The sequence below is a fragment of the Nycticebus coucang genome, chromosome 7 (genome assembly GCF_027406575.1).
Source record: "Nycticebus coucang isolate mNycCou1 chromosome 7, mNycCou1.pri, whole genome shotgun sequence".
Classification (NCBI taxonomy): Eukaryota; Metazoa; Chordata; class Mammalia; order Primates; family Lorisidae; genus Nycticebus; species Nycticebus coucang.
The window spans coordinates 66,058,770-66,083,014 of record NC_069786.1 but is presented as its reverse complement, the minus strand read 5'-3'; the positions used below and the strand labels follow the sequence as shown (position 1 = coordinate 66,083,014).

The 24,245-nt window shown below is 38.4% G+C and overlaps 1 protein-coding gene across 7 annotated transcripts in view; it reads right to left on the bottom strand.

Moving 5' to 3' along the window:
* The window catches only part of UBR3 (ubiquitin protein ligase E3 component n-recognin 3), a 233,625-nt gene that overhangs the window by 182,313 nt on the left and 27,067 nt on the right, over positions 1-24,245 (bottom strand). For 5 of the 7 annotated variants that reach the window (XR_008381290.1, XM_053597855.1, XM_053597858.1 and 2 more), the window contains exons 2-5: positions 16,926-17,065; positions 12,617-12,775; positions 7,228-7,371; positions 6,604-6,653 (exon numbers count right to left, since the gene is read on the bottom strand). Coding sequence is in view for 6 of the 7 variants with exons in the window: in XM_053597855.1 (XP_053453830.1) it covers positions 6,604-6,653; positions 7,228-7,371; positions 12,617-12,775; positions 16,926-17,065 (493 nt within the window). In the remaining variant the exon portion in view is untranslated. The remainder of the gene's footprint in view (positions 1-6,603; positions 6,654-7,227; positions 7,372-12,616; positions 12,776-16,925; positions 17,066-24,245) is intronic. The other 2 variants (XM_053597856.1, XM_053597860.1) reach the window with 1 other exon arrangement.

Below are 24,245 nucleotides of genomic sequence, written 5' to 3'. Positions count from 1 at the left end.
CTGAAAATGTCTTCACAAAATCAGCAAGGGTCTGCTGGCCACAGGTTGGACACCCCTGATTACAAGATGGTATTTACCAGCCTAAAACAGTCAGTCAATTGTATGGATTTCAGCTTCCTCATCCATACATAAAAGGACAATATGAATTTTCCTTTTTTTTTTTTCTTTTTTGCAGTTTTTGGCCAGGGATGGGTTTGTATGGAATTCAGCTTCCTCATCCATACATAAAAGGACAATATGAATTTTACTTTTGTTTTTGCAGTTTTGGGCCAGGGATGGGTTTGAACCCACCATCTCCGGCATATGGGGTCGGTGCCCTACTCCTTTGAGCCACAGGCGCTGCCCAGACAATATGAACATTAAAGTCCCTTTTAGCTCTAGCATTCATAATGTTTATACCCTCTGAAATGCCTCGTACTAATTTTCATTTTTGCTTTTGCTATATCACATGACTTCTATTTGTGACTCAAGACTTGATAGTAAGTTCAAAACTACAACCCAAAGACTTTGTAGTAAACATAACAAAACATAACTGAATATACATTTTATATTAAAAATTATGACTACAATCTGAAAATCAAAATTGTCTTGACTTTTATCACTAACACCTTTCTATGACTGGTCCTGAATAAAGGTCTCATCTTTAAACTTCTCTATACTCTTTACCTTAAATATGTATGTGTGTGACTTTTAAAATCAGAAACAAATATAATCTATTAAAGTTTTTTTTTTTTTTTTTTTGTAGAGACAGAGTTTCACTTTATTGCCCTCAGTAGAGTGCCGTGGCGTCACACAGCTCACAGCAACCTCCAACTCCTGGGCTTAGGCGATTCTCCTGCCTCAGCCTCCGGAGTAGCTGGGACTACAGGCGCCCACCACAACGCCCGGCTTTTTTTTGGTTGCAGTTTGGCCGGGGCTGGGTTTGAACCCGCCACCCTCGGTATATGGGGCCGGCGCCCTGCTCACTGAGCCACAGGCACAGCCCATAATCTATTAAAGTTTTCAATACAGGCCAGGCGCAGTAGCTCATGCCTATAATCCTAATACTTGGAAGGCAAAGGTGGGTAGATTGCCTGAGCTCACAGGTTCCAGACCAGCCTGAGCCAGAGGGAGACTTCGTCTCTAAAAATAGCAGGGCATTGTGGTGGGTGCCTGTAGTTCCAGCTACTTGCGGGGCTGAGACCAGAGAATCACTTGAGCCCAAGAGTTTGAGGTTGCTATGAGTTATGATGCCACAACATATCTATCAAGGGCAACAAAATGAGGCTCTGTCTCCAAAAACAATGAAAAAATTAAATTAAATTAAATTTACGATATAAGCCAGGCACAGTGGCTTGTATCTGTAATCCTAACACTCTGGGAGGCCGACGCGGGTGGATTGCTTGAGTTCAGAAGTTCACTAACAGCCTGAGGAAGAGTAAGACCTTGTCTCTACTGAAAATAGAAAAAAAAATTAGCTAGGCATGGTGGCACACACCTCTAGTACCACCTACTCAGGAGGGTGAGGCAATAAAAACACTTGAGCCCAAGAGTTTGAGGTTGCTGAGAGTCTCCAGCACTCTAGCCTGAGGCAACAGAGAGAGACTCTCAAAAAGGAAAAAAGTAACATACACATAGCAATCCCACATTTTAGAGAAATATTTACAGATCTGCACAAAAAGAAAAAATATAGTATCTTAAAATGAAAAATTAGAAATTAAGAAAATGAACAGATAAACTCTACCATATTCATATTTGAGACTACTACACAACAGATGGAAAGAAGAAAATACAAGGATAGATTTACACAACATACCACAGAGTAAATAAAAGCAAGCCACAAATAGTATAATATTTATTTATTCAAACACACTGTACATTTTTATAAACACAGTTATTTAACTACATAGAAATGAATCTGTCAGGGACTTATTTAAATCCAAACTATTAACGGGAGATACCCAGAGAAGGAGCCAGCATTAGAGAGATTAGAGAGGAGACTTTTGTTTTATCTGAATTGTCCAGCAAACAACACAATGTATTTGCACATTACTTAGGTAATCTTTTAATTAAATCTGTACAGATAAATTTCACGACCTTTAAACCATGCTTTAGTAAACTATTCCCTCTACAAAGATCAGCAAAAATTTCTGTAACATGATCTATAATAGCTCAAAATTCAAATACTTAAAATTCCTTCTACTCATAAAGCAATAGGTAGAAAATGTTTATCAAAAATCAAATTCACAACTGGTCCATGATAGGGAATTTATATATGTCATTTAATTTTGACATTACAATTATAACCATGTTTTCATGAAGAAACTGGTATTCAGAAGTTAAATAAGGGGTCAGGCACAGAGGCTCACACCTGTAATCCCAGCATTCTGGAAGGCCGAGGTGGGCCGATCACCTGAGCTCAGAGGTTCGAGACCAGCTTGAAAGCTAAGCAAGACCCTGTCTCTAAAAATAGCCAGGCACTGCAGTGGGTACCTATAGCCCTAGCTACTTGGGAGGCTGAGGCAAGAGAATCACTTGAGCCCAAGAGTCTAAGGTTGCTGTGAGCTATGACATCATAGCACTCTACCGGGGGGGGCAACAATGTAAGACTATGTCTCAAAAAAAAAAGAAAGAAAGAAAGAAAAAAAGAAGAAGAAAAATCAGCCAGGCATAGTGGCACATGCCTGTAGTCTCAGCCTATAATCCCAGCTACTTGGGAGGCTGAGGCAGTCACTTAAGCCCAGGAGTTTAAGGTTGCTGTGAGCTATGATGCATAACACTCCAGACAAGAGAGTAAGACTCTGTCTCCAACAATTAAAAAAAGAAGTTAAAATAGCCGGGCGTTGTGGCAGGCGCCTGTCGTCCCAGCTACTCAGGAGGCTGAAGCAAGAGAATCGCTTAAGCCCAGGAGTTGGAGGTTGCTGTGAGCTGTGTGAGGCCACGGCACTCTACCGAGGGCCATAAAGTGAGACTCTGTCTCTACAAAAAAAAAAAGTCAAATAAGATGGTAAAAAAGCATAGAGAGGGCGACGCCTGTGGCTCAGTGGGTAGGGTGTTGGCCCCATATACAGAGGGTGGCAGGTTCAAACCCAGCCCTGGCCAAACTGCAACAACAAAAAAAAAAAATAGCCAGGCTTTGTGGCAGGTGCCTGTAGTCCCAGCTACTCGGGAGGCTGAGACAAGAGAATCGCCTAAACCCTGGAGTTGGAGGTGCTGTGAGCTGAGACACCAAGGCAATAAAATGAGACTCTGTCTCTACAAAAAAAAAAGCATAGAGATAACATCAGCCAAGATTCAAACTTAGGTCTGCCTGACTCTAAAATTCAAATTATTTCCAGTATATATATGATACCCCCTTGGGAGTACCTGAAGAATTAACCGTATAGTAAAAGGAAATAAAATTATATTTCTAATGTTTCCTTTATAGAAAAACTAAATGGACATCCCATCAATCCACTTCCTCCTAAACAACTGTACTTCAAATTCTCAAGTTTTCAGATGCCCAAATGATTCCATTTTTCTTACTGGAAAATGTGATAAATACATAAACTATTAAAAGTATTTTAAATAGACTAAAAGTTTAATTATAAATTATGATTTAAAGGCAAAAGAGACAGGCTCAACGCCTGTAGCTCAGCAGCTAGGGCGCCAGCCACATACATGGGAGCTGGCGGGTTCAAATCCAGCCCGGGCCTGCCAAACAACAATGACAACTACAACCAAAAAATGGCTGGGCATTGTGGTGGGCACCTGTAGTCCCAGCTACTTGGCAGGCTGAGGCAAAAGAATCACTTAAGCCCAAGAGTTTGAGGTTGCTGTGAGCTGTGACGGAACGCCACGGCACTCTACCCCAGGGTGCCACAGTGAGACTCTGTCTCAAAAAAAAAAATAAAAATTAAAAATTAAAGGCAAAAGACTCTAAAGTACCTTTAAATCCAGAGGATGCCAAAAAAATGTACACATATTTTAAGAAAGAAAAAAACTGTATTGTAATTAGAATATTCAAGTCATATTTGACTTCTGCAACAAGAGATACAAAATACAACATAAAAGACAACAAATGTTATGAGTATATATTGAGTATTACAATTTTAATACAGTTTTTCTTTCTTTTCTTAAAATGTGTATACAGTTTTGGCACCCTATGTATATAAATATACATCACATGCTCTAAAAGTAAGTCTTCTCAGCAGCTACTATGACAAAAATAGTATATTATGAGACCAGGGACTGAAATTAAGTATTTTCAAATCACTATGAAAAAGTATTTACCACAATATTCACACTGAGACACAATCATAATTAAGGAACAAATGATCACATGAAACATTACACAAAGAAGTTGCAGAAACACAGAATCTAAGAGGAAAGAATGCACAAAACAGAAGAGAGGATCTAAAAAGGGCAGAGTAGAATCAATAGAAAAGCAAAAGGGGTATATGGAAAAGCTGAGACACATGCCCTAGGAGCCCAAATTGAAATGCAGGTAGTCTAATTCCATATCAAATTCCTTAGCAGCATACTGAAACACCTCTCCAATGTGATGAAAACACTTTATAATTCCCTAAAGTGAGACTGCCCAAAATCATGTATTTTATGGGAGCCTTTGGAGAGGGGAAATATACTACTATAAAATTATAAGGCATTAAATCAATTATAAGACTTAGATAACAGAAATCATCTTTTCAAAAGGAGTATATTTGGCTAAGTTCATACTATATTATCAACTCAAAATAGATCTCCAAAAGAAAATAGATATGTATGTTTAAATTGTAATTCTGTGGCTAGATGCAGTGGTTAACGCCTATAATCCTGGCTCTCTGGAAGGCCAAGGCAGGTGGATTGCTTGAGCTCAGGAGTTCAGAAACCTGACCAAGAGCAAGAAACTCGGGCAGCACCTGTGGCTCAGTGAGTAGGGTGCCGGCCCCATATGCCGAGGGTGGCAGGTTCAAACCCGGCCCCAGCCAAACTGCAACAAAAAAATAGTCGGGCGTTGTGGCGGGCGCCTGTAGTCCCAGCTGCTCCGGAGGCTGAGGCAAGAGAATCGCATAAGCCCAAGAGTTAGAGGTTGCTGTGAGCCGTGTGAGGCCACAGCACTCTACCTGAGGGCGGTACAGTGAGACTCTGTCTCTACAAAAAAAAAAAAAAAAAAAAAGAGCAAGAAACTCTATTAAATAGGAAAAAACTGGCCAGCACAGTGGCTCACATCTGTAATCCTTGCACTATGGGAGGCCAAGGCAGGTGGATTGCTTGAGCTCACAAGTTCAAGACTAGCCTGAGCAAGAGTGAGATCCTGTCTCTCCTAAAAAATGAAAATCTGAAGCAAGAGAATTACTTAAGCACAAGAATTTGAGGTGGCAGTGAGTTTTATAAGGCCCTGGCACTCTACCAAGGGCAACAAAGTGAGACTCTTGTCTCAAAAAAGGAAAAAGAAAAAAAAAAAAAGAAGGAAAAAGAAAAAAACTAGCCAGGCATGGTGACAAGCACCTGTAGTCCCAGCTACTTGGGAGGCTGAGGCAAAGGATGGCTTAAGCCCAAGAGTTTGAGATTGCTGTGAGCTATGATGATGCCAGGGCACTCTTCTGAGGGTGACAGAGTGAGACTATGTCTCAACAAAAAAAAAAAAAACTAAATAAATAAAAAATAAAATAAAATCTGTGTCTTTTAAAATAAATAAATATAATTTTCTAGATTTTAATCATTAAATGTATTATTAGACAGAAATATAATTCAAATTTTGTAAGCATCAAGAACACCAATATAAGGCGGTGCCTATAGTTCAGTGGGTAGGGCGCTGGCCACATACACCGAGGCTGGCAGGTTCGAACGTGGGCCAGACCAGCTGAACAACAATGACAATTGCAACAACAACAAAAAAATAGCCTGGCGTTTTTTGTGGCAGGTAACTGTAGTCCCAGCTACTAGGGAGTCTGAGGCAAGAGAATCGCTTAAGCCCAAGAGTTTGAGGTTGCTGTGATGCCACAGCACTCTACCAAAATGACATAATGAAACTGTCTCCAAAAAAAGAACACCAATATAAGTAACAAAGAGATTTTTCTTTCATAAATTACATACTAATAAAATATAAAAATGTAATAAAGGATTTATTAGAAGTAATTATTATTAATAAAGACCATAAAAACAGAAATTCCAAACTGATGGTCTATTTCCCACTTCATTCCTTTAATAATCCTTGATACATAAAGTATAACTTTATTATGAGGTTAGAAAAGTCATTACATTTCATTTCTTTCAATAAATTAGACAAATTTTTTTAACAATTTTTCATTGCACATATGACAACTATCTGGGGATACCTTCTGAGGAGAAATTTCTGTCACCCACTGTTTTTTGTTTCTTTTTTGCTAACAGAGACACTGTTCTTGCATTATCTCCCACTTTTAAAATTGTGAAAAGAAAAATGAATTATAAGAAAGAAGCAAAAATTTAGTTGTAGTCCTTGTTCTCTCACTAAGTAACAGTGTGATGTAGACTTCCTTCAGAAGCCACTATGGGCTTCAGTATTCTTGTTCTTGTCTTTAGAATGAGAAACTTAAATTAGATAATACCCACAAATCTGTATATTGCTAGAACTCCTAAAATTTTTAAACTTTTAAATCTCACCTCATCTGAAGAATCTACTTGTCCCAGTGTTCCTGTTGCACCTGCAAAACCTTTAGAGGAGAGAAAAAAAAGTTGTCCTTCAAGGTTGTCATATAGTGCTTTACTTTAAAATTATTTTTGAGACATACAAGTATTAATACAAAAAAGCTAAAGTCTGTTACAACAGGAGACCTCTTTTTACCGGTTACCTTGGCAAAGTTCAATCTTTATGTTGAGTAAGTTTAGACCTAATAAGATGATACTTCAATAGGAAATCTCCATTAAAACCCAGATGTAAATATAGTAATTACAAATGGTATTTCAAAAGGATCTCTTTATCTAGTTTTAAACCATGTTTTACTTAAACACTGTGCTAGTAAAGTTTGAGACTACTCTTGAGTAGCAACTGTTATATTTCGATGAGTTAGAACCAAACCTTAATATACTAACCAAATTCCATGTAAAGGAAAATGCATTCTCTAGCCAGTCTATTCTTTCTTGCCCCTAAATTTTTACCATTTTTCCTACTTTTCTTACAAAGAATGACATTGTGTTAGCTCAAAATAAATTTCTGGTAAAGTTTGAGGAGCTTTTTATTTTAATACAGCAAAGTTAGTGATGTTCAAATTAAATATTTAGACAAACCTTGAACTGCCAGAGTACTAGTACCAGCAGATGGCTCCTGCATACCATATACAAGTTTATCCTCAGGATATGTAAGTCCAGAGCTCTTCAAAGCTATGAGGTACTTTTCATGACTTTTCTTTGCACAAGCATTTTCTCCATGACCTAACATTTAAAATAAACTTAAAATCAGTAAAAAACAAACAAACAAAAAAAAACATTTCATTCAAAAACTAATTACAAACATTTCACTAATATGTATAAATAAAATTGGTGAATATTTTCTAATGAAGGGAGAACCTAGAATGAATAATATAAAATTTTTGTGCTTATGTTTGGCATTATCAATCCTAGAATGCATAGCATGTTTATGAAAACAATGAAATCTACTAATTAAGCATCTAAAATATCCAACGGAATATATGCAAGGCAAAGGGGTGCAAACATTAATAAGGCATGATTCTAGCCTTCAAGGAACTTGAAAATTAGAGGTAAAGAAACACAAAAAAGCTAAGTCTGTTACAACAGGCAGATAACACAGTAGATGATAATTACACAGCAGACTTCACCAACTGATTTGAGAATATGCACTCTCATAACACTAAGCATTCAGACATATATCTAAAGCATGGTACTGAGAAAAAAAGGCTTCCTGGAGAAGATAATACCTGACTGGGATTTTCAAATATTATAAATGAAATTACTTTTATTTCCTGTTTTACTGAGCTTTTTATTATCACATTTAAGAAATAAAAGCATACTTTCTGTAGAAGTACCAGTTAAGACTAATTTATTCCCCAAAATATTGAAAAGTTTAAGTTCTGTAATTAAACAATCCTAGAACTTTCATTACAGAATTTCAGCTTACTAACTATTGAGTTTTTTCTTTTATTTTTTAATACACTCTGGAACATAGGATAATAAAGAAAAACATATTGATCACTAAGAGCTCTATAAGAAAAATTATTCTCTATAGGAAAGCCAAATTACCATGGCATATGCCACCTCTTAGGTAAAATTATATATTTTAGATGAAGCTCTCAATCACTCTGATTATATAAATATACAGAAGAATTTTAATATTTGCTAAGCTTTTCTGTTTCCTTTCTTTGCTGGCCTCAATAATTGAAATAGAGGCCAGACACAGTGGCTCATGCCTGTAATCCTAGCACTCTGGGAAGCCATGCAGGTAGATTGCTTGAGCTCAGGAGTTCAAGACCAGCCTAAACAAAAGCAAGACCCCTGTCACTATTAAAAATAGAAAAATTAGCCGGGCGTTGGGGTGGCCCCTATAGTTTCACCTATTCAGGAGGGTGAGGCAGGAGGATCACTTGAACCCAAGAGTTGAGGATGCTGTGAGCTAGGCTGATGCCACGGCACTCTACCTTGGGACAACAAAATGAAACTAAATCTCAGAAAAAAAAACACCAACCAAGCCATGTATTGATCTCAATGATAGATGAAATTTTTGTAATATGTCTTAATAACAAAAATACACTTCATCAATCTTTCCCAACCCTGAGAAAAATGAATGTATAATCACCATTTATGTAAGTGAAGAAACGAAGGCTTAGCAAGATAAGATAGCTAGCCAGTGAGTATGCAATCACAGTAGAATTGAAGCTAGACTGCAACAAAGTTATACTTTTGATTCAAAACCTAATTTGATTTCCATTGCTAAAAGTAAGCTAACAATTATTTAATTTCAAGAAAAAAGTATTAAAAAGAACTGTACAAATAAAAGAGGACAATTACCACAAATCATGCTAAGATATACATTCTTATAATGACTAAGAACAACCCACTTGTTTTCTTTCCCAACAGTTGATAGCTTCTGAATAAAGGACCATTTTCTAGTTTGAAGAAATAATGGACACCCATGTAGGAACTTCACTGCTCTCTGGCTTCTTCATCAAAACTCAAATACATGCTAACATCATCTTTATCCTAGACCACTGGACTTGAGCTGCTTTTCTTGCCCCAACCAATCTATTACTGGCAAAAACAAGTCATCTTTTTAAAACACACATCTGATCATATTACTTTTAAGCTTGAAAATTATTTCCCACTTTATCAAAAATAAGATAAAATCTTACAAGGCCCATGAAGAGGACCTACCTAGGCCAGCCACAGTGGCTCACACATGTAATCCTAACACTCTGGAAGGCCGAGGTGGTGGGACTGCTTGCGCTCAGAAGTTTGAGACCAGCCTGAGCAAGAGTGAGACCCAGTCTCTAAAAATAGCCGGGCATTGTGGTGGGCACCTATAGTCTCAACTACTCGGGAGGCTGAGGCAAGAGGATTACTTGAGCCCAAGAGTTTGAGGTTGCTGTGAGCTATGACGTAGGGTACTCTACCAAGGGCAGCAAAGTGAGACTCTGTCTCAAAAATTTTTAAAAAGACAACCTACCTGATACGGATCTAGCCTAATAGGGTAACTTTATTATTTTTTTCCTGTTATTATTTCTTTTCCACCTGTAAGTCAGGGGTAGCCTTATGTGTGTCACTATCCCTCTAAATTCATTTCATTTCAACTAGCCTTTTTAATTTCTTATTTAAAATATAAATAAATAAGCTCAATCCCACCTATTAATATTCCTGCATGCTGGTCCCTTTGCCTGGAATTTGTATTTATCCTATCTGAAAGTTTAATAAGCACCACAGACATATAAATCTACACTTTTTACCACATCTGTGGGACTTATAATTCTTCAAATGCTTTAGGACTCCAATGGCAACTTAGATTATTATCTGATTCTAATAGGTCCCTGCAGCTCTGTTGTATTTTCTTCAATCGATTTTCTCTGTTCTCCAAACTGGATAATCTGCTGATATGTCTTCAAATTCACTGGCCCTTTTATCCTCTCCAATTTGCTACTATATTCATCCAGGGAATTTTTCTATTCCATTATTATACTTTACTATAACTGTCAGTTCTAAAATTTCAATTTGATCCTTTTTGCTTACATTTATTTGCTAAAATTCCTTATATCCCTTCACTCACTACATTTTCTTTTAATTCCTTGAATATATTTTCCTTTAATTTCTTCAGCATATTTATGTTTTTTTGATGTGGGCCATTCTTTTATTTTTGTTTTTATTAAATCATAGCTGTGTATGTTATTTACTTGCATGCCCACTAGTTTTTATCATATACTGAATGTCTTAATGATATAGAAGATTCTGGATTGTTATCTTCCTCTAAGAAGATTAATTTTTATTACAGAAGCAAGTTCAATTATAGGCTGATCAAATAGAACACATGAAGGCTTGGTTTTACACTGTGTAAAGGACGGATCTGTGGAAAGCCTAAGGTACTCAAAAGAGCCTCTAAATTGACAAGAATCACCTCCAAACTCTGTCTCTTACAGATACTGTCAGTGTTATAGGCGTCGTTAAGGCTAACCTAGGGCAGACCTTACTCTATGGTTTGGTAGTCTAATGTCTCAGATGCCTAGGGTATTAGTATCAGTATGTGACTCTGGTTGGGGTGAAAACTCCAATGTCTCCCAACACTGCTTAACCTCTCTTGATATCTCTGTTCCACTTTTAACCCCGCAGCAGTCACTCTCTAAGCAGCCTTAGATAGCCTCATCCTGTATATGTGTAGCTTCATCTTAAGCAACTCCAAGAACTTTCAGGGATCCCCCACAAGTCTGTCTCTCCACATTTCAGCATTCTGCCTCAAAGAGTACAGAATTTCCTCAAAGAGTACAGAACTGCTTCAAATGCCTTCAACTGCAACCTCTGCAGCCTTAACTCAGTGGGACCACCATCCACCATACTCTGCTTCAATGCCAGCTTGCTCTACTACAGTTAGGAAATTGTCCCCAGTCAGAGAGCCAAAGCAATCATGGAACTCACTTCATGCTTTTCCTTTCCCTCAGACATGCTTATGCTGCCTACTGTCCAATACTTAAAATTAGCTATCTTAGCCAGGTTGGGTTGCTCACCCCTGTAATCCTAGCACTGTGAGAGGCTAAAGCAGGAAGATCACCAGAGTTCAGGAGTTCGAGACCAGCTTGAATGGGAGTGAGACCCCATCTCCACTAAAAACAGAAAAACTAGCCAGGCATTGTGGCAGGCACCTGTAGGCCAGCTACTTGGGAGACTGAGGCAAGAGGATCACTCAATCCCAAGAGTTTGAGACTGCTGTGAGCTATGATATCATAGCACTCTATCCAAGATGACAGACTGAGACTCCATCTCAAAAAAGAAAAACTATCTCACCTTTTGTTCAGTTTTATGTTGTTTATGAAACAAGGGCTAGTCCAGTATCCAGAAGCAGAAGACATCTTCTACTAGAAACCTAACCTACTCCATAACCACTCAACTCCACTCACCCTCTAGTTAACTGACTTTCTCTCAACCATTAGATTTTACTTTAAATAGCACTATCTCAGTAAAGCTTTGCCACCTCCCCTCCCAGTGAAATCAGGTCTCACTTTTATAAGCACTTGCTCTATACTGACTACAGTTTATAAATCGTTTAGGAGTTTTATTAAAGTAACCTCATTCACTAGACCATAAGCTTTCTAAGGGCAAGGACAGGGTTACTTAGTTGACTATTACCATCTTTAACCCATGTCCTAGTGTCTACTATAGAGCCAAGCATACAGTGGGTGCTTAATAAATATCTGTTGAAAAACGAAATATGTTACATAAGACTATCTCTAAATAACATATGGTAAACAACACACATGAAAATTTTGCCACTCTCTGGGGCGGCACCTGTGGCTCAAGGAGTAGGGCACCAGTCCCATATGCTGGAGGTGGCGGGTTCAAACCCACCCCCAGCCAAAAACCACAAAAAAAAAAAAAAAAAAAGAAAGAAAATTTTGTCACTCTAAAGAAATATGATGAACTTCAATGTTCAAAACATGTTTCATGAGCCAGAAAAATGAACACTTCTTAAAATACTTACAACAAGATTTTTAAATAATTGATATATTTAATGTACTATAAATTTGAGCAACTAAAGGTGTAGAAATTAGTTTGTATAAGAGTATACCAGGCATGGGTTTATAACTTAAACTCTCTATTATTATAAAATCCTAGGCCATATACCCCAAAAGTTTGGAATATAACAAATGAAGACTTAGAAGTGATTGTTCTTACTGTTTAAAGAAGGAGAAATAGGGTGGCGCATGTGGCTCAATGCAGTAGGGCACCAGCCCCATATGCCAGAGGTGGCGGGTTCAAACCCAGCGCCAGCCAAAGACCACAAAAAAAAAAAAAAAAAAATTTTTCTGGGGCTCAGTTTCCTCCTCCATAAAATAAGAAGTTCTGGTAATTACTTCCAGCTTTAGCTGTCTATGAAAAAAATCTATATTTTACTTTTAAATTCTAAAATATACAATTTCCTATAATTACAGTAAAATAATTTTAAATTTCTTCTAACATAACTCACCAGAAGTCAGATCTTTGTAGTTTTGTTGGTTTGTTAAAACCTGAGTAAGAACAGATCGCATTGCTCCTCCCATTTTAGTTAAGTCTTCTAAAAATGAAATTTGAGGTTCCAAAAGCTGAAGAACTTTGTTAAGGTCTTTTTCTGATGGTACATCAGCTGCTAAAAAAGAAAAATAACAAAAAATCATTACCAATAATTTTTGTTATAATACGTTGTTAAGAATAGTAGTATCTTATTCTTTAATATTTATAATGACTTAGAGTATCTTATAATCAATAAGTCTAATATAAGAACTCTGTTTAGAAATTTTGTATCTGGGTGGTGCCTGTGGCTCAGTGAGTAGGGTGCCGGCCCCATATGCCGAGGGTGGCGGGTTCAAACCCAGCCCCAGCCAAACTGCAACAAAAAAATAGCTGGGTGTTGTGGCAGGCGCCTGTAGTCCCAGCTGCTTGGGAGGCTGAGGCAAGAGAATCACTTAAGCCCAAGAGTTAGAAGTTGCTGTGAGCCGTGTGACGTCATGGCACTCTACCCGAGGATGGTACAGTGAGACCTGTCTGTACAAAAAAAAAAAAAAAAAGAAAGAAAGAAATTTGGTATCTACTCAGCACTCAGCCTAGGACAGACTTGCTCAGGGATTTAGTCCTCTGAAAAAAAGTAGATAGGAAAAAGAGATGATCTCCTAAGTTATTAAACACTTAATTTGTATAAGCAGCATTCAATCTGAAAGTCCTATACTTCCACATATATAAATGTAATCATAAGATCATTTCAAAATAAGATAGTATTTAAGATTGTGCCCTATAATAAAACAAGACTTCAAATATATTAAGAGTATCATAGGGTGGCGCCTGTGGCTCAACAGAGTGGGGCGCTGGCCCCATATGCCGGAGGTGGTGGGTTCAAACCCAGCCCTGGCCAAAAAAAAAAAAGAGTATCATAAGGGCGGTGCCTGTGGCTCAGTGAGTAGGGCGCGGGCCCCATATGCCGAGGGTGGTGGGTTCAAACCCAGCCCCGGCCAAACTGCAACAAAAAAAATAGCCGGGCATTGTGGCGGGCGCCTGTAGTCCCAGCTGCTCGGGAGGCTGAGGCAAGAGAATCGCGTAAGCCCAAGAGTTAGAGGTTGCTGTGAGCCATGTGACGCCACGCCTGTCTACCGGAGGGCGGTACAGTGAGACTCTCTCTCTACAAAAAAAAGAGTATCATAACAATAGTAGGGCAGGGTGGCGCCTGTGGCTCAAGGAGTAGGGCGCTGGTCCCATATGCCGGAGGTGGCGGGTTCAAACCCAGCCCCGGCCAAAAACCAAAAAAAAAAAAAAAGAATAGTAGGGCAAAATTATGTCAGCTCTTAAATTTAAACCTGTATAAAAAATAATCCATTCCCTATAATATTCCAAAAATACAAACGCACATTACCTGAAGGGCAAAAGCAACTAAAATGAAAGATGATTTTTCATAAATATGAAAAATTTTATTTTAAAAAAATACCAGGCAAAACATGCCTAATAGAGATGAAGAGAGAGACAGGGAACTTAAGATAGCAGCTGAGAAAGAATATTAAAGATGTAAAGAAGAGATGTTTTAGAGAGGTCTAAAAGGAAGGACATGAACAGACAGACTTAGAGCTTAGACATAACTGGTCCAAAAAAAAAGAATACCTGTAATGGAACTAACAGTGGGACTCTGTGCCCCAGAAAAAGGGACATCAATTTCACTCATTATTTGTTCAGCATCTAAATCCTTACTTTCTCAATGGAAAGCTAATACTATAAATTATTTGTCTTTATATTTTCTCCCAGAGACTCATATTGTAATAGTAGATGCTTAATTAATGTTTGTTCTTGGTTTTCAAGGGCTCTGATATGAACTCTAACACTGGTCTAAGGATGGTTGGGTGAAATAAACAGAACTCAAAGGAAATGTGAAACCATAAGATCTCTCAGCTTCCATTACCTTGGATTAGATGATTCCAAGTCCTCTCTTTAATTTTAAAGTGGTTTCTATAGAAAATGATGCAAATTTTTTTGCACAAATTAATCCTGAGAAGTGGTAATAAAAAGAAGAAAATTTCGTGAACCCACATTCATGAGCTCATCTTTAGACAAAAATCCATTCATTCTTTCATATTTTCAGAGAATATCATTATCAAAGCTATGTTTTACATAATTTACCTTTGATAACTGAATATTGTCAAAGAAAAAATAAAAATAATATACTTTTGTGTTAATTATTCTTCAATTAAATTAATGATAAAACTTTAAAGTTTTCATAACAAATGATACTAAAATAGGATACTTGTAGTACAAAATGTAAATTCTCAGAAAGTGTGCTATTTCTGAGAAATAATACAGAAGGCATCTTCAATAACTCAGCTGGTATCTGGTACCTTCATTCCAAACAGATAGTTTTTGAAACTAACTCTGAGAGAAGTACTTAACAAAAGTGTACAAAAGTGTATATTTTCCTTAAAATGTACAAATAAGAAAGTATAATGGCTTGCTCATAATAAAGATACAAGAAATGATGAAGATGTAGGCGGTGCCCGTAGCTCAGTGGGTAAGGCACCGGCCACATACACCAAGGCAGGCGGGTTTAAACCCAGCCCAGGCCAGCTAAAAATAGCTGGGCATTGTGGCAAGCGCCTGTAGTCCCAGCTACTTGGGAGGCAGAGGCAAGAGAATCACTTAAGCCTAAGTGTTTAAGGTTGCTGTGAGCTATGTCACCACAGCACTCTACCCAGGGGAACAGCTTGAGACTCTGTTTCAAAAAAAAAAAAAAGAAATGATGAAGATGTTATATAATAGTCCTTTACACTTCAAGGAAAGAGATAGAAGACAAAAATGTGTGCCATAGCTTTAAACTGAATATGAGATTATTTATTTAGAAAGGTAAAAATTATCAGAAAAAGTTAATAAATTCAAGTCCTACTTACTTCATAAATTGTAATGTATAATTCACAATGTCATGATGAGAACTTGGATATCTAAACCTAAACGTTTAATAAAATGAAGTAATAGAGTGCTAAAACATATATGTATACATTTTAAGAACGGAAAAAACTGTATTAAATTTATAATATTCAAGTCACATTTGACTTCTGCAATTATAAGAGATGCTCGATGTGACTTGTATTCATCTTTTGTTAATGGTATATAATGAATATTACAATTTTTTTTTTTTTTTAGACAGAGTCTTACTTTGTCACCCTGGGTAGAGTGCCATAGCATCACAGATCACAACAACCTCCAGCTCTTGGGCTTAGGTGATTCTCTTGCCTCAGCCTCCCAAGTAGCTGGGACTATAGGCGCCCGCCACAATGCCCGGCTATTTTTCATTGCAGTTTGGCTGGGGATGGGTTCGAACCCGCCGCACTCAGTATATGGGGCCGGCACCCAACTCACTGACCACAGGCGTTGCCCTGAGTATTACAATTTTAATACAGTCTTATCCTTTCCTAAAATATTTTTGGTACCCTGTGTATTATTCAAGATTTTGACTAAATCTTTTTTTTTTTTTTTTTGTAGAGACAGAGTTTCACTTTATCGCCCTTGGTAGAGTGCCGTGGCGTCACACAGCTCACAGTAACCTCCAACTCCTAGACTTAGGCGATTCTCCTGCCTCAGCCTCCCAAGTAGCTGGGACTACAGGCGCCTGCCACAACGCCCGGCTATTTTTTTGTTGCAGTTTGGCCGGTGCCAGGTTTGAACCCGCCACCCTCGGTATATGGGGCCGGCGCCCTGCTCACTGAGCCACAGGCGCCGCCCTTGACTAAATCTTAAAAGGTAAAAATGCTTATCATTTTTCTCTTTTTAGATGATGCTTACATCCATTAATTTTACCAATAATGTGCAAGTGAGAAATTTGATCCTAAATTTTTATATAATATCTATTAAGAGGAATAAAAATATAAATAGACCTCTACCAAAAAAAGATTGGTAAAACAGTTTATCTTCTTTAAATTCTAAGTTAAATGCAAACAACTTCCAGGCCTTCTCAATTCTATCATAGTATTACTTTATCTCATAAAATGATTATTTTCTCATCTGCAAAAGGTCAAATAAGTTTGATCGAAAACATCTATGACTCCAAAGGCAGAAAGCACCCTACTATGACTACTACAAGGTTATCTGTAAGGTTATAATTTATTTTTAGCATGTTTTTATGCAGTCTCTGTATTTGACATGTATAGTCATCTATTTAAAATGTTAAGCAAAAAAACAATATCTGAAAAAAATTCACCTTGTTATTAATGCTAAATTTGGGGAATTAGGAACTTAAAACGGGTACTAATACTAAGTGGATTAAAACATACCTGGTTCATTATAGCCTTCTCTTAAGTACTGAATAAGACAAAAAATAAATCTTGGAAGAACAAATTCAGACATCATCAATAAGTCTTTGGGGACACAGGGAATATTTGAACTTGATTTAATTTGATGCCTTTTGCAAAACCTGTAATATGAAAAAGAAAAAAAATTAACAGTGATGTCTATTCAGCCAATAATATATTAATACTTCTGTTTCTAATATTCATAATCAGAATGCAGGCTAATACATCAAAGCCAATAAAATCTTCCTTTATGATTTTACGGTATCAAGGTAAAATAATATAATTGTAATCAGTCTTTAAATCAAAAATGGTACTCAGGGATCTTTTGCCTAATAAATGACCACACTAGTTAGATTCCAACTAGAGCTCCCCAAAACCAAAAAAAAGGAAAAAAAATCTCATTATGGAATTTATAATTTTTTAACTGAAGTGTATTACTTTCAAGTACGACCTTATTACTTCCACTCTTTATAAACCAGAAAGTACAAATTAATCATTTTCAAGGAATTTACATTTTTCATGCCTTAAAACTATTTCTAATTTACTGCTTTAATGAGTGGTTAAGTGATATAAAGACATGTACTTAAAGTTTCTTCAAAAGTTTATATAGACTTAAGTGTATACATTCCTTTTAATCTTATACTCATTTTAAAGTATAATTGCTATATTTGAGCAAAAATGAAGTATTCTATACTTATAATCCAAATAACCAAAAATAAGTTATCTGTGACCAAACACAAAATCACATTAAATACATAAAATGCCTAGAAATTAATAGGAAGGGTGGAGAAACCATTTTACCTGAAAAATACGAAAGATGTGAATAGAGAAAAACTACATTCCTAAAGGGAAATAATTGATTTTATATCGATTAATAGATATACCTATATTTTTTTTTTAAAGGCAGTTCTCTAAAACTTAATGCCATTAAATTTAAACTGCAATGGGATTAATCACAAACTAATTCTAAAGTTCAAATGGAAAAGCATTTGTGTGACAAACATTAGTTAAACTTGAAAAAAAAGATCAATGATAATGAACTGGACCTTAAAACATGGTACAAAACAATTTTAATTGAAACTCTGCGGTAATGTGATAAAATTTTTTTTATTTATTTTTCTTTTTTGGTAGAGACAGAGTCTCACTTTACCGCCCTCAGTAGAGTGCCATGAGGTCACAGGACTCACAGCAACCTCCAGCTCTTGGGCTTCCGCGATTCTCCTGCCTCAGCCCCCCTGCCTCAGCTGGGACTACAGGCACCTGCCACAACGCCCAGCTATTTTTTTGCTGCAGTTCGGCCGGGGCTAGGTTTGAACCCGCCACCCTTGGTATATGGGGCCGGCGCCCTACTCACTGAGCCACAGGCACCACCTGTATTGTGATAAAATTAATGGACCACAATTAAGTCCAGAAAAAGAATATGTAAATTTGTAGATTTAATAAATGATAAATGTGGAGAGAGAGAAAAATTTTAATAAATTGCTTTAGGACAAAATTGATTACCTAAATGCAGAATATAAGTTTAATTCCTACTTTATATTACATACAAAATATATTCCCATGTACATTAAAAATCAAATGGGAGGAAAGGAACCTAGAAGAAAATTAACTTTTCTCCCATGTTATCTCAGAGCCCAGAATGTCTAATTAAGATTTAAAACCAAAAGTCACAAAAGAAAAAAAAAAACATAAATCAAAAGCTTTTATGCAAAAGACAATAACTGGTAAATATTTACAATATATAAAACAGCAAAAAGATTAATATCTATAATTATAAACTCTCAAAAATCAATGAGAAAAAATTCAATATATAAATCAAGCAAGGTCATGAAAGATTCACAAGGAAGTACTGAATAGGCCAGTCGAGATTGCTCACACCTGTGTTCCTATCACTCTGAGAGGCCAAGGACAGTGGATTACTTGAGTTCAGGAGTTCAAGACCAGCCTGAGCAAGAATGAGACCCCATCTCCAAAACAATAGCCCAGCTGGGGCAGCGCCTGTGGCTCAGTCAGTAAGGCGCCAGCCCCATATACCGAGGGTGACGGGTTCAAACCCGGCCCCGGCCAAACTGCAACCAAAAAACAGCCAGGCGTTGTGGCGGGCGCCTGTAGTCCCAGCTACGCGGGAGGCTGAGGCAAGAGAATCGCTTAAGCCCAGGAGTTGGAGGTTGCTGTGAGCTGTGTGAGGCCACGGCACTCTACCGAGGGCCATAAAGTGAGACCCTGTCTCTACAAAAAAAAAAAAAAATAGCCCAGCATTGTTGTGGGCACCTGTAGTCCCACCTAGTCCGGAGAATGAGGTGAGAGAACCTCTTGAGCCCAAGAGTTTGAGGTTGCTGTCAGCTCTGATGCCATAGCACTCTACTGAGGGTGACAGAATGAGACTCTGTCTCTGTCTCTAAAAACAAAAAAAAAAAAGACGTACTGAATAGCCAATAAACATATGAAAAGATGCTCCAATTCTCTAATAATTAAAGCAATACATTTTATTAAAACAAAAAATGAATAACTGAAAAATGACCATTTTGAGTATCTAATGAAATAACTGATCCATGCAATGGAGCCATTAAAAGAAACCTTGATCTCGCTGGGCGCGGTGTCTCACACCTGTAATCCCAGCACTGTGGGAGGCTGAGGAGGGAGAATCACTTCAGCTCAGGAGTTCGTGACTCAGCGGAGCGACAGTGAGACCCCAACTCATGAAAAAAATGGAAAAACCCAGCCGGCGAGCGGCTTCCGGAGGCTGAGGCAGCGGGTACCCGCAGCCCAAGTCTGAGGTTGTGGTGAGCTACCACACCCACTGCACTCTGCTCAGGGGCACAGGGTGGGACCCTGTCTCAACAACAAAGAAAAAGAAACCTTGATCTCAGGCGGTGCCTGTGGCTTAGTATATGGCCCCATATATGGAGGGTGGCAGGTTCAAACCCGACCCGGCCAAACTGCAACAAAAAAATAGCCAGGCGTTGTGGCAGGCACCTGTAGTCTCAGCTACTCAGGAGGTTGAGGCAAGAGAATCACCTAACCCCAGGAGTTGAAGGTTGCTGTGAGCTGTGTGACGCCACAGCACTCTACCGAGGGTGATAAAGTGAGACTCTGTCTCTATAAAAAAAAAAAAAAAGAAAGAAAGAAAGAAACCTTGATCTCCATGGAGAGATCAGAATATTACATCTTTATCAATCTCAGTATCACCAGAAGTGAGAAAAAGAGACACTATGATATGTGATAAGTACACAGCACCATTTATGAAGTATCCTTATCAAATAAGTTAAACCTGAATAACACCACGGACTACTTTCCATTTACAAGAAGTAATGGGAGATAAAGGAACAAGTTAAATCTGTGACCCCCAACCACCTCTTAGGCACCAGGTCCCAGAGCATCACCACCTGACCTCTGCCACCTGTTCCATCCACCCCACCTGGCCCAGCCTCTGTGGAAAAACTGTATTTCCCTGGTGCCAAAAAGGTTCCAGGCTGCACAGCAGGAGGTGAGCAGCAGGCAAGCAAGCAGAAGCTGCAAACCTTCATTTGTGTTTACAGCCACTCCCCATTGTTTACATCACTGCCTGAGCTATGCCTCCCATCCCATCCCATTACTGCTTTCCATGGAAAAACTGTCTTCTATGAAATCTGTCTCTAGTGACAAAAATATCAAGGACCACTTAGGTAAATGACAAATCAGGAATGTGAGATGTCATAGAGGACAACTGACCCAGTTTCTGCAACCTGTCAGTAGGAGGGTGGAAAGGCTAGAAGGGCTATTCCAAGTTAAAAGAGGCTTCAGAGACCTAATAATCATGTGTAATGTGTAAACCAATTCTTTTTTTTTTTTTTTTTTTTTTTGTAGAGACAGAGTCTCACTTTATGGCCCTTGGGTAGAGTGCCGTGGCATCACACAGCTCACAGCAACCTCCAGCTCCTGGGCTTAAGTGATTCTCTTGCCTCAGTCTCCCGAGTAGCTGGGACTACAGGCGCCCGCCACAATGCCTGGCTATTTTTTTTTTTTTGGTTGCAATTCAGCCGGGGCTGGGTTTGAACCCACCACCCTCGGTATATGAGGCCGGCACCTTACCGACTGAGCCACAGGCGCCGCCCTGTAAACCAATTCTAACAGACCAACTCCAAAAGGCATTTTTTTAGACACCCAGGGAAATTAGATTACAAACCAGGTACTAGTTCATTAATTTTATTAGGTATGAGCCAGGCTCGGTGGCTCACGCCTGTAATCCTAGCTCTCAGGGAGGCAAAGGTGGGTAGATTGCCTGAGCTCATGAGTTCCAGACCAGCCTGAGCAAGAGCGAAATCCCATCTCTAAAAAAACAGCCAGGCGTTGTGGCGGGAGCTTGTAATCCCAGCTACTCTGGAGGCTGTGGCAAGAGTATCTTGAGCTCAAGAGTTTGAGGTTGTTCTGAGCTATGACAGCACACCACTCTACCCAGAGTGACAGAGTGAAACTCTGTATCCAAAAGAAAAAAAATTATTAGGTATGATAATGCCATTGTAATAATGTAAGAAAACGTCCATGGTTATGTCATGATATTGAGGAATTATTTTGTGTGGGTATGACAGTAACACCATTGTGATTATCATTGAAAAATGAAGTCCTTGTCTTTTACATACTCTCTCTCTTAGAGAGGGAGAGAAGAGCAGGGAGTGGGGAGGACAGAAAAAAATATTTAAAGATGAATATGAATGCTACAATATATGGGACTTGTTTCAAAATAATCTGGTGGGATGAAGGGGAGTAGGTGGGAGTATACCAAGATAACAAGACCAACTATGAATTACTAGTTGTTGAAACTGGGAGTTGGATACACAGAGCTTCATTATGCTCATTAAGCAGAATGCGGGCCAGCAGCAAAGGCAACAAACTAATCCTTTCTGATTTTCAAGGTACTGATTTAAGTTTGTCTTTAAGTCAAAAATTGTACCAAGGGAGTTTTTCTCCTAATAAAAGACCTAGTTGAGTTCATTGTGGTCGATGCTTTTATATATGTTTGAAATTTTCTGTACTAAAAAAAAAATAAAAGGTTTTTAAAAGAAAATATCCATTTTTTTCTCTCTCTCTTTTCTTTTTTGCAGTTTTTTGGCCGGGGCTGGGTTTGAACCCGCCACCTCTGGCATACGGGGCCAGCACCCTACTCCTTTGAGCCACAGGTGCCGCCCTAGAAAATATCCATTTTTTTTTTTTTTTTTGTGGTTTTTGGCTGGGGCTAGGTTTGAACCTGCCACCTCCGGCATATGGGGCCAGCGCTCTACTCCTTGAGCCACAGGCGCCACCCGAAAATATCCATATTTTTAAAAGATGAATCCTGCCGAGCACAGTGGCTCATGCCTGTAAAGCACTTGGGAGGCCAAGGTGGATGGATTGCTTAAGCTGAGGAGTTTGAGACTAGCCTGCGCCAGAGTGAGACCTCATCTCTAAAAATAGCCAGGCATTGTGGCAGGTCCCTGAAGTCCCAGCTACCTGGGAGGCTGATGCAAGATAATCGCATGAGCCCAAGAGTTTGAGGTTGCTGTGAGCTATGATGCTACAGCACTCTATCAAGACCAACAAAGTGAGACTCTGACTCAAAAAATATAAAAAAAATGAATGAATCCTAAAGCACATCAGGGTAAAATGACATGATTTCAGGGATTTGCTAAAAAGACAAAAAATGGGCACTTGAAGAAAATGTGGAAAATCTTAAAATTGATGAGTCTAGGTGATGCGTATATAAAGGTTATATGTTCTATTTACCTTGCTATATATTAAAAAATTTTCATAATGTAAAAAGGTTTCTCATTTTTCAGAATAGGAAAGATTTACTTCACTAATTCACTGTTGAAAACGTGTTCAAACACTTTTGTTATTATACACATGGAAGTGTAAACACAAGCAACCTCAGACTCCTGGACTCAAGTAATCCTTCCTGCCTCACCTGCCTGAGCAGCTGGGACTACAGGCTCCCATCACAATGCCAGGCTAATTATTTCTATTTTTAGTAAAGACAGGTCTATTAAAATCATAACACTACCTTTGCATTTCTATTAATATGTCCAGGAACTTATTCTAAAGAAAAACTCCTAAATTTGCAAAAATATATTTACAAAGACGTTCAGGGTGGCGCCTGTGGTTCAAAGGAATAGGGTACTGGCCCCATATACAGGAGGTGGCAGGTTCATACCCGGCTCCAGCCAAAAACTGCAAAAAAAAAATTATCCCCCCCCCAAAAAAGATGTTCGTTGTACCACGGCATACAATACAAAATAATCAGACAACTCGAGTTCATTAATAAAAGAAAAGTTAATAACACTATGGCAGATCCACACAATACTTTGAGTTTGTTGGTCAAAATAAGATAGATCAACAAGCACTAAAGTACAACCATATCTAAGACAAGTTAAATAAGAAAAGAATTGCATAGTAGGATATGCTGTCTTTTATAAATAGAATTTTTGACAAGGGAAAGAAAATGTTAATGTAAGAAGAAAAGTATTTTGAGTAATGTGTACCAAATTTAGTGCAAATTAACTGGGAATGGGCAAATAATGGTCACGTAAGGCATATGCTTGCACTCTTCTGCATTAATTTTACTTGTAATGTTTGAATTTTGTATAACAAACTTATGTACAACTTAGTAGTCAAAGGGAGTAGTAGCCAGGCCTGGTAGCTCACACCTTTAATCCTAGTATTCTGGGAGGCCAAGGACCCCTTGAGCTCAAGAGTCTGAGCCCAACCTGAGCAACAGTAAGACCTGTCTTTATTAAAAATAGAAAAAAATTAAAAAAAATTAAAAATAAATAAAAAAATAGAAAAAATTAGGGCGGCGCCTGTGGTTCAGTGAGTAGGGCGCCGGCCCCATATGCCGAGGGTGGCAGGTTCAAACCCAGCCCCAGCCAAACTGCAACAAAAAAATAGCCGGGCGTTGTGGCGGGTGCCTGTAGTCCCAGCTGCTCGGGAGTCTGAGGCAAGAGAATCGCATAAGCCCAAAAGTTAGAGGTTGCTGTGAGCCGTGTGACGCCACGGCACTCTACCCGAGGGCGGTACAGTGAGACTCTGTCTCTACAAAAAAAAAAATAATAATAGAAAAAATTAGCCTGCCATTGTGTCAGGGGCCTGTAGTTCCAGCAACTCTGGGAGGTGAGGCAGGAAAGATCACTTGAGCCCAGGAGTTTGAGGTTGCTTGTGAGCTAGGCTGACACCATGGCACACTAGCATGGGTAGTATAGTGAGACTCTTCTCTTAAAAAAAAAAATAGTGCTTCACAATTTCAAAGTATTATTTATTCTTGGCTGGGTGCCTATAGCTCAGCGGCTAAGG